This window comes from Rhipicephalus microplus, chromosome X, assembly GCF_043290135.1.
Source record: "Rhipicephalus microplus isolate Deutch F79 chromosome X, USDA_Rmic, whole genome shotgun sequence".
In the NCBI taxonomy this organism is placed as follows: Eukaryota; Metazoa; Arthropoda; class Arachnida; order Ixodida; family Ixodidae; genus Rhipicephalus; species Rhipicephalus microplus.
This window is the reverse complement of record NC_134710.1, coordinates 414,602,066-414,613,482: the sequence shown is the minus strand read 5'-3', so window position 1 is coordinate 414,613,482 and position 11,417 is coordinate 414,602,066. Positions and strand designations below refer to the sequence as shown.

Genomic DNA, 11,417 nt, shown 5'->3' with positions numbered 1-11,417 from the left:
TTGTAACCTCGAAGAAATGTGTATTGGAATTTGAGTACTGTACAAAGTAACTATACTATTTCATAGCTAGAATCAATATTTATTAAAGGTTATAACAGTGTTGTATTTGATTTCATAACAGCGAAACTGCATATCAGAGAAGGACTCTGAAAGGTTCTCACACTGAGTGTGAGAGGGCTGATGTGGAAACCATTTTAGGTCAAGTGAGTTGAAGTTAGCGTAAAAAAACAATGAAATGTTGTGATGCCCAAAAATTCAAGTTGTTGTTTTCAGTGTCCTCTTCTTGCAGATTTTTATCATGAAAACATTTCGATGTGCTGTTGCGTTTACCCCATCTATGCTTCTTGCATTTTTTCACAGCGCAAGCACCTCCTGCAGATTGGGGGACCTGGCCTCCGAGAAATTGCTGTGAATGCCATGAAGGCTGTATTGGCACATGACGTGCAAGTGCTGTACAGCCTTCATGGCAGAAAAGGGAAAAGGGCCTTTGTGAACCTGAGGCTCTGTAGATTAGTGACAGGTTAGACTTGTTCATTGTTTTGTGTGTGTGTACCCTTGTGTATTCTCTGTACTGCAGTGCTTCATGTGTACTATGGTATTTCTGTTCTTGTATGCAGATGTCATCTGCCAAAAAGCAGGGTGCGACCAGGCGGAGGCCCTCAACTTTATTAAGAGGTGGCTGCCAGGGTCTGGTGATCGCTGTGGGGGCAGGAAGCGGCGCTTCAGAGAAGCATTTGTTGTGGAGCAGCCCGATGATCCCCACTCTCAGAGTGCAGATTATCGGCTGCTCGTGGCAGCTGGCTTCCTGCCCAGCCACAGCAACCAGGGCCTTGACAGCACCACTGCCACTGTGCCCCCAACGCAACCTGACCTGCAGTAGAGCGGGCCTTTTTTAGTTGTGTATATATATTTTTAATGTATACATTTTTTGTTGTACCAAATAAATAAAAAAACAAAGAATAAATGGTCTGCAGACTGTCGGTGGTGCACTGTTCGGCTAGCTTATGGCGATTCAAAAGCACCATCACCGTATTTTAGTTACAAAAAAAGGCTCTAAACTGTATGAATATTCTCGATTATCATGTGGGGGACATATGTGGGGATTGCAAGTGGAGGACATACGCTTTCAGCATTTACTTCCTAACGACTTTTTTCGATCTGCTGTACCAAATACCAGTACCAAATAAAGCACTCGCTATTGCAAAAGATGGATTGGTAAAAAAATAAACTACACTTCTAGTGTTAGCAAAGGGAATGAGGTATAAAAGATGAAATAGATCGAGTAACTGCTTTCAGTTCTCAGCATTCAATTTCCTGTTGCCCCAAGTATACAGGGCTGCAAAGCTACAAGAGCGGGTCACCAAGGCATATTGTTTAAATCTTGCGGTAAGAAAAATTCCCTACTAATAATGGTTACATAACGGCAAGCCAATCAGTAGCCAATATTCGTCGTGCAGGAAACATCGGTGTAATAACGGCATTCGATTGGCTGCAATGTGGCCCTGGATTGGTCCAATGTCGGTCGTACATTCGTAGCCAATATTCGTCGTGCAGCAAACATCGGCGTAAAAATGGCACGTGATTGGCTTAAATATGGCCCAATGTTGGCCGAACATTGGCAGCTTTGTCGGCAATACGATGGGCCTTCGTCGGCCCAATGTTGGTTGCATACTGGCTAAAACATCGGCAAAACGTCGGCCCATCATTGGCTTGAACGTCGGCCCGACATTGGAAGAAGTTGCACTTCCGGCGTCGGCCCGACGTCGGTGCCGATGTTAGCCAATGTTGGTCCAAGATTGGTCCAACGGCGGCGTGCTGCCTGGGTTGTGGTGAGACATTGTCCCACACAACTTTCTTTCTCTTAAGTTTTTCTATTTCCTCCAATTTCTCGTGCTCCGATATGGCGAGCTCTTCAGTCTCCCACTCCTATAGAGGAAAGTTATTTTTTATATACCGCTCCTCCTCTGTCAGTGCGTTCAGAGTCTTTCTACAGTGTTCAATGGTGACCTTAGTTAGCTCCTGTGTGGCGTGATTGAGAATTTCGTTCCACTGTTCCATTTGTTCTTTGACAAAATTATGCATCAATGGTGTTAGCGACAAGTGCAGCCCCTTCGGAGCCGTACCCGCTAGTACATATTCTTCGAGGCTACGCACGTGAAGTTCATGCCGTATTCGTTTGTCAAGAGCTTTTCTAAATTTAAGATAATTTGAACCTGTTCTGATGCCTAATTCATCTGAAGCGTACAGTGTTTGCCCATTCGCACAGCCAGTATGTCACTTTGCACAGACGCGGCGAGTCGAACCACAAGGTACCCAGAAGTCGCACTTGGTTTGGGTTGGAACTCCATGCTGTTGTGCCTCCCGTGAGAAGCTGGCCTATAGGCGACTGTTTGGCTGCTGGTGGTTTCTGGTCTCTCTTGGCTATTATGGGCTGCTGATTTTTGCTGCTTGGAGATGGTTGATACTGACACACTGGTTGCTGATGCTGTTGATTGTGGTACAGTAAGCTGTCGTTGTTGGCCCGGATTAACCTTCGTCGCCTTTTCGGGGTATGTCTCGTAGGCGGCGTCGACGGCTGTGGTACTCATGATGGCGGTCGCGCACTCCGTGATGTGGGTCCCGACGGGATCTGCTGGCCTGTAGAAGAAGTAGCGGCTGTTTTTGGGGCCGCCTGGTTCTCCTTCTGCCCTTCACCGCCTCGACAAGTGTCTTCGGAAGGGTCACAGTGAAGTGCCTGGGAGTAGGATATCGTCTCCCGAAGCTCGTACGCCTGCGGCTGTGGTGCGTGCTACAACCAGTTGTTGGTGTAGGGCCGCCGGAGGCCTAGGAGCAGGTTGTAGATTTTACACGCTATGAGAGACACTTCGGCGAAGCTTGGGTGTAGACAATCAGCCGTGGGCACAGTCCATGGCGGGAGCGCATCTATCCGATGGTTCACATAAAAGACGCACTCTCTCTCAAGACAAAAGTTGAGCAGCCGCACGTTAAATTCGCGACCCTCAAAGTTGAATCTCGTCACCGCACGCCACTTGTGTCGGTTAATTCGTTCGTTTGGGGCTCACGGAAACAGTAGGGTGGTAAACACCATAGTGATGTCAGGTCTCTCATGCCGAATATGGTCCACAAGGACCACGTAGTGGTCGAATGCTGTAGGGGCACCCATGGTGGCAAAGTTATTGGTTCCAATGTGCAGGATAAGGTAAGATATACCTTTATGGACGAAGTCCAATAGCTCCCCAATGTCGCCAATGCGTGCGCCAAGCTGGAAGATGAAGGTAGGGGAATGAGGGCTGGCCGGATCAAAGTGCTGATGAACGTACTTGATTTGCGTGTCACCAGTTATTGCGCTCGAGGCTTCGTGGATCGTAAACCTTCACTTCAGGTGTTTGCGAAAAGTGCGGGCAGCAGCCATTTCTGATAAGGTTTATGTGCAGAATAATAACTTGGGTTGCCACAAGGTTATAAGTACAAATGTAGATGTGCTTTCACACAAAATCTTGTTCATTCAGCGAACGTTTCGACGGGAGCCCCGTCTTTTTCAAGGCATAATACTTTTTACACATTTTGGTGACTTATAGCTTTTCGAGACAGAAAGAAAGGGGACCGAAGAAAAAAATTAACAACAAAAAGAAGAGAAAAGAAGAGAAAAAAAAGGAGGAAGAAACGATAGAAAGAAGCAAGAGGGACATGGCGGGATTAGGAAGGAACAAGAACTCAACCAAGGCGAACGTAAACGAACTACGATATCTTTGTCAACAATACGTCCCGAGCACCCACCCTTACCCCAAGTTGACATTTTGACCACCGTTTCTGTATTGCACCCTCCAGTGCAATACGCTGGCAACTTGCCCTCCTTTGAAATTTACCAAAAATTCGTGAAGAGAGCTTAAGTGTTTTAGGTGCATTTTAATGGCGTCGAAAGATATGAAAGAGCCGGTAACTGTGGTGCCGCTATCAATATTCATTATATGCATTGTCTCCTGTCAGTGAAGGAAAAGAAGAAGAAAAAAGAAAAGAAAGAGAAAAGCAAAAAGAAAAAAAAGGGTGAATTGTACGACATCCTGGACCACTTATCTGAACGTTCCGGCTGTGCTTGAAGTGGCAAACCATTTCTCTATTCCCAGATGTATACGCTAAAAGCTTTGTTGGGGGGTAATATTATTGTAATGGGAGGCAATACCTGAGTACTGATTAAAGAGGGGCGTTTGCGTCTTTTAGTGATTGTAACGCTGACAGAGTGCCTGGGTGTTCCTTTATTCCGTTTTTTTTATCGTGTTGAACTTACAGATAAAGTAAGATTCCCGCTCTCAGATTGTTCGAAAATTGTTTTCCAATTGTGTAACTCTGATGTCATCAAAGATGTGGTCTGTTATTGTACTGTGTTTTAAAATTAGAAGGCCTGGCAGGGAACATACATGTGACCGATGGTTGTTGAATTTAATTCTAAACGGCGTGCCTGTCTGGCCCACGTATTGCATGTCACGTACCCCACATTCCAAAAGGCATATGACGTTATCCCGTTATCCGTGTCACCGTCCAGTGCACCTCTTATCCTGTGCTTAAAATCCTAGTGAGTGCTTTCTGCCGCTGTCATCCTCTGTATGTGTTTTCATACGTTGCATCTGCTTTTTCCGCAAGTGCGACACCCTGTTTGAAGTTTCACGCCTATGTTTGAATTTACTAAATGATCCCTTACACTTTTCGGCCACCTGTATACCACACAAGGAGGAGAAGTGAAAATTTTGGATAGTCGCACGCTCTGTACTAATATGTTGAAGTATTTCCTTGGGACCTTGTATATATTAAGTGGGTTGCTCATGAAAGTTGATAGCAAATTTTTGTTACGGTGCTGGTCGGCATTTTTCCGGTGGTGTAGAAGAGACTGGTGGTACAGATTTTCCGCTTTTTTGATGGCGTCATCAATGATAGCTGACGGGTACTCTTGATGGAGGAGTGCTTCGCACGTATATGTGTGCTGTTTTGTGGAAGTCCTCGGCGCGGGAGCATATTCGTCAGAATCTGAGTGCTTGGCAATAAATAATGCTGGTCTTGCAGTGTCACGGGTGGCAGCTTTGAAAGTTCAGGCATTGTTGGCTGTCCGTAGGTTTTCTGTATACGCTAGTTACCACGCACCATCGTCCATTCGAATAAGTACATCAAGGAAACTTAATTCAGTGTTGGAGTAGGCGTGTGTAAAATAAATACTGGGGTGTACTTGGTTAAATGCCTGTATGAATTTGAGAAGCTCATTTTTCGAATGTGTCAAAATCATGAATATATCGTCTAGGTACCGTTTATAGATTAAATATAGGATAACACAAATTGAAAGATTGTTAGTCTGTATGGTGCATGAATATGTTAGCGTAGTTTGGGGCCATTCTTGTACCCGTATATTTGAAGGTAGTACCCATTATTAAATTCAAAGCTGTTCAATCCGAGTACAAGGCTTGCTAAGATTTCAATTAATTTTTTGCTTGGGTATGCGATAGGGTTGTGGGTGCCATACGACTCAACAAGTGCCCTCACGCCATCGTCATGCGGGGTACTTGTGTAGAGTGAATTAACATCCAATTTTGCGAGGAATTCATTTTATAGAATTTTTCACGTCTGATATTTCCCGGAGGAAATGATTTGTGTGACGCAAGAAGGACTCATGTGTGCGTGGTATGTTTTTGATTAAAGAACCAATATAACTGAAAATGGATTCCGGTAACGTTTCCGTGCTTGATATAATGGGTCTGCCAGGGTTTCCCTCTTTATGGATCTTCGGCAGCATGTAAAAACAACCAGGCGCCGAATATACTGTAGTAGGTGCCTTTCGAAGCTTTGAATCAATGGCGTCTTTACGTGTGAGATCCTGTATGGTTATTACAATGATCTTTTTGTGCTCGGTAGTAGGGTGCGAGTCGAGGTGTTTGTAGAATTGTTTGTCATTTAGTTGTCCCCTGCCTTCATTGATGTAGTCTGAGTTTTGTGTGCTGCTTTAATGACGAGATCTTCGCGGTTGCTCAACGCGAGTAGTGCCTCTCTTTGTTTCCTTAATATGCTAATTATACCAGATTTGTGCACATTGTACACATGTAGGGCATCTCTCCGAACCACGTCTACATATATAGATGCAGATGTCAATCTCTGTTGGCGTCTGGGGTTCATTGCCGTGTGATTACCCCTCAAAGTAGCAGGTTGCTTTTTGGGGTTTATCGAAGAAATATTCCTCCTTTCGTAAATTTTGTGCGAAGTCGTCTAGTTCTTTTAGAAGCATGAATTCATCGTACTTTCCATTGCCAGGACAGAATATAAGTCCGCATAATAGTACACTCAGTTGTTCGTTGCTAAGTTCTTTATCTCAGAGGTTAATAACGTTTGGTTCTTTGGAATGTGGTGGCAAATCTTTTTGAACATCAGGTGGCTTGGAATTTTTAAGTAATCAGCAGTGAGTATAGCTTGTGGTGAGACATTGTCCCGCACAACTTTCTTTCTCTTAAGTTTTTCCATTTCCTCCATTTTTTCGTGCTCCGTTATGGCGAGCTCTTCAGTCTCCCACTCCTATAGAGGAAAGTTATTTTTTATATACCGCTCCTCCTCTTTCAGTGCGTTCAGAGTCTTTCTACAGTGTTCAATGGTGATCTTAGTTAGCTCCTGTGTGGCGTGATTGGGAATTTTGTTCCACTGTTTCATTTGATCTTTGACAAAATTATGCATCGATGGTGTTAGCGACAAGTGCAGCCCCTTCGGAGCCGTACCCGCTAGTACATATTCTTTGAGGCTACGCACGTGAAGTTCATGCCGTATTCGTTTTTGAAGAGCTTTCTAAGTTTAAGATAATTTGAACCTGTTCTGTTGCCTAATTCATCTGAAGCGGACGGTGTTTGCCCATTCGCACAGCCGGTATGTCACTTTGCACAGACGCGACGAGCCGAACCACAAGGTACCCGAAAGTCGCACCTGGTTTGGGTTGGAGCTCCATTCTGTTGTGCCTCCCGTGACAAGCTGGCCTATAGGATGAGTATAACTCATCGCCTGACGAAGGGAGGACCCCTCCCGAAACTGTTGGGAAATAAATATATTCATCATTGTTAACAACGCTCCCGTTGTGCCATATCCCATACATTCAAGAAGACTAACTGGCCCATTGAATTATTACTCCCACTATATATATATCTTGCGGTTCCACTCGCACCGTCTCTGCAAAGTGACATACTGGCTGTGATTAATGGGCAAACACTGTCCTCCGCTTCAGACGAAATAGGCCACAGCACAGGTTAAACTTTCTTAAATTAGAAAAGTTGTTGACATATGAATACGGCATGAACTTCACGCGCGTAATCTCGAGGCATGTATAGTGTCGGGTACGGCTCCGAAGGGGCAGTGCTTGTTGCTAACACCATCGATGCATAATTTTGCCAAAGGGGAATTGAAACAGTGGAACAATATTCTTGGTCACGCCACACAGGAGCTAACTATAGTCACCATTGGACACTGTAGAATGACTCTGAACGCACTGACAGAGGATGAGCGGTATTTAAAAAATAGCTTTTCTCTATAGGAGAGAGAGACTAAAGAGCTCGCCATATTGGAGCACAAAAACGGAGGAAATAGAAAAACTTGAGAGAAAGAAAGTTGTGCGGGACAATGTCTCACTCACAAGCTATACTCACTGCAGATTACGTAAAAATTCCAAGCCACCTCTTGTTCAAAAAGATTTGCCCCCACATTCCAAAGAACCAAACGTTATTAACCTTTCAGTCAGATAAAGACGAAAAACTGAGTGTACAATCATAAATATATGTATATTTATTTATATATATATATATATATATATATATATATATATATATACCCTTTGGAACAAACACCTGGATGCCCAGATTGAAGTGACTGAATGTAGATGCGCAAAATGTGGTTGTGAATTTATTTTTCATCACAGTGGAACTCTGACGCATTCCACGCATAAAGAACACGCAAAATAATGAAGGCACATATTCTATGCCTAAATTACACGCTCACATGAGCTCTAGATCTGTTACCCTCAGTGAAGTAGCTGGTATATAACTGTTTGATTCATCGATATGTGGGGTTTAACGTCGCGAAACCACGATATGAATATGAGAGAAACCATAGTGGAGGGCTCCGGAAATTTTGACCACCTGGGGTTCTTTAACGTGCACCCAAATCTGAGCACACTGGCCTACAACATTTTTGCCTCCATCGGAAATGCAGCCGCTGCAGCTGTGATTCGCACCCGTGACCTGCGGGTCAGCAGTCGAGTACCTTATTCACTACACCAAAGCGACGGGGCCATTTATATGTTTCACTTCACTGACAGTTAACGACAAGATAAGTTTGACATACACATAAGCGGATCATGACAAATCGCCCGAAATGAGTTGCTTTCATAAAAATCACGTGGGGCCGAATTCACAAAGCTTTCTCTTTGGCTATGCATTTTCTTAGCCAAAAATTCTCTTATCCGGAGGGATTACTATAGCACGGGTATGAATTTAACTCATTCGGCACTTAAGAGGGCAAGGAGAACACACGATAGCCGATGAAACGACAAGGAAAGAAACAAGTGTGTGCCGATAATATCAAGGTATCACGCAAAGCGTCTACCATCGAGAGTATACGATGATAGCCAATGATTTGCTGCGTCTAAGTTTCAGTTCCGCAAGCGTCTGCTACAGCGCTTACGGGATGCCGCGGACGTTGTAATGGACGTTTTGGTGGGCTGTGCAAAGCCAAGCACTCGCCTTTAATCAACGACTGTAGCTAAAAAAAAATAATTGCTCGATGGCCTTAAGGCACTGAGCAATCCATGCACTATCTCGCCAAGTACAAGTAAACAACACTCCAGGTGCACCAAATAAATGAAAGCACACATAAATCGATGCATGCAATGTTTGAAAATGTGCCTCGATTGTCTTCCCCTATTTAACGCGACCGGTTACCTTACATTTCATTGAAGCTGCGCTGCTACTTAACTAATTCAGTGCAATCTAGCACGGTATAGTGATGAACGTAAGGGTGTTTTGTACCTATAGTCAAAGGTAGCCTTTGTTACAATATTCTTATTACAAGACACATGAGCGACTTTGGTGCCTGCAGACGCATTGTGCGGAAATAGATAACAGCAACAATCAAATGAAATTGTGAGCGCAATTTCGCTGGTTCCATGCACCACAGCATTTTTATAAAGCCGGAATGCGAGAACGTGCATACGCTTACGCTTAGGTATATGTATACGTAAAATGAGGGAGACTCGTCGGGAGGTCTCTCAGTGCAAAGCTTTTCACAAAACATGGGGCAAATATTTCGTCCAGCGTTGTTTGAGTGCGCAAACAAAGCAAGGGACGTGTATGCGAGTGTTGAGGTCGAGAGAAGTTATCACACGTGGGAAAAGAATGAAGAGAGAGAGACTCTCGTTTTGGCTTCTCGAAAGCTTGAAATTGATAGATAACAAAGACAATTTTCTGGCCCAGCAGACGTCAGGGAAAATCTCCGCAAAGCAGCGTCAGATGCTCGGAGAGCATAAAAAAGTGGAGTACGCGTTATATGGGAGTGACAGCCACTCAGAAAGCGAGATAAAGTGTGACTATCCTAGATGTGAGAATCAATGCTAATTAGGAGAGTTGAGTTAATCAGCCAAAACTTTCCTAAATAACAATAATGGAAGCAAACTGAGCATTCATCTAGTGAAAGTGACAGTAGTGACAGTGAGCTCATAATAGTTGATTAGCGTTGTCAGAGGCCAATATATATTTTTATTTTGTTATTTATATTTGGCAAACTCTGCGAAAGTAGCCTACGTTAGATCCGGCTATCCCAACGTCATGACAGTAATGTACAAGAATAAATAGCGCACGGTTATACAGTCACACGTGGCGGTTTCTATCTTCTAGTAACCTTGGGCAAACGCATTCTAACTATTTTTTTTTATTTTTGACAAAGTTTCACGGGACGTTTTTGCATTTGGCTTCATTCGAAGGAATGACGATATATCTGCAATATGGCGAATGCAAGCACTGCTGCAGTGGATGAGGGGTTACAGCGCTCAACTTCAATCTAGGAGGTACTTGGTTCGATTCGCAGAATCACTGAGCACTTTTTTTTTTCAAGAGGTTGCCCGGCCGCACATTATGCGTGGTGGCGGGTACTAATTTTTTGAGAAGTAGGCTTTCGCACTTGCTTCTTTCACTCCCCTTTTGACCCAAAAGCGCTGTACTGTGCTCCTTCAAAAAGTAAATAATTCAGGGTTCATAATTTTCTCCTCCATCCTCTCTTATCGCAAAAGTGTCCAGTGCTAAAATACCAATATAATACCTGGTATATTACTTTTCACGTGTTTGGATATTCGACCAGCAATCAGTCTTCACGGTGTTTTGAAGAAAATCTACAGATTCAGTGAGCTAAGTGCTTGCAGCCAAGATGACTGCCTTTGTAGGGACACGCTTTCGTGCTAATTTGGTGGGCATCATCACATGCAGCAAGACCAAAGAGCACGGACAGTTAGAGCTGACGCAAACAGAGTGATTAGTTTGTGTCTTCTCTCCCGCTATTTTTCATGCTGCACGCTTCAGTGTAATGTCGCTGTCAATGGTTCAAATGAACTATAGCAGTTAATCGAGTTCTGCTGAGAGGGTCCCCTATTGTCCAGAATGGAACAGAACAGTGGCAATTTGATTTGTGTGATAATGAGATACCCTGCTTTTGGTTACTAGAATAAATTTCTAAACTGAAATTTATTTCTTATTAACAACAGTTCCAGTGCAGATGAAAGGTCCATGGACAAAATTCATGTATTCAGCTTGACTAGGTTTGTGACCTTAATTGTAATTGCGAACCGGCATCACAGTATGCATAAATATCACACACATATACAACCACGGGTGATAGCTTGCTTATTCTGATTAAAATTGAAAGGTTGAAATCGACATATTCAACCAACGCAATGTGTATGAGATATGCCATGTAGAGTAGCTATGCTCTAAGCTAAACTTCGCAGGTTCGTTCCATTTTACCCAATTTCTTGCCCATGGCTGTAGGTTGGTAAATGAAACTTCTTCGAACACACATATTCTGTGTAAGGTACATTTATTTTTATGCAGTACAAAACAAATTGAAATGTATAAAGGCTCAAAAGAGAAATAACTACAAACAAGTTCAGCCAAATCATTACCAAACTTACTCACCAATGATAAACGGATTCTCATTTAAAAGATACATACATACATATATAGATACATACATACATATATAGATACATACATACATACATACATACATACATACATACATACATACATACATACATACATACATACATACATACATATACGCACACACACATATACTTATGTACACCCATACATACATACATACACTCAGGTGTATATATTAAAATGAATGGCTATAAAACA

At 43.2% G+C, this 11,417-nt stretch overlaps 1 protein-coding gene across 1 annotated transcript; it reads left to right on the top strand.

Moving 5' to 3' along the window:
* Positions 1 to 390: 390 nt before the first annotated feature.
* Positions 391 to 880, top strand: LOC142777424 (uncharacterized). Its single transcript, XM_075881799.1, has 2 exons — positions 391 to 520; positions 618 to 880. Exons 1-2 carry the CDS (start codon positions 418 to 420, stop codon positions 878 to 880), a joined length of 366 nt encoding a protein of 121 aa, XP_075737914.1. The 5' UTR covers positions 391 to 417.
* Positions 881 to 11,417: the final 10,537 nt, after the last annotated feature.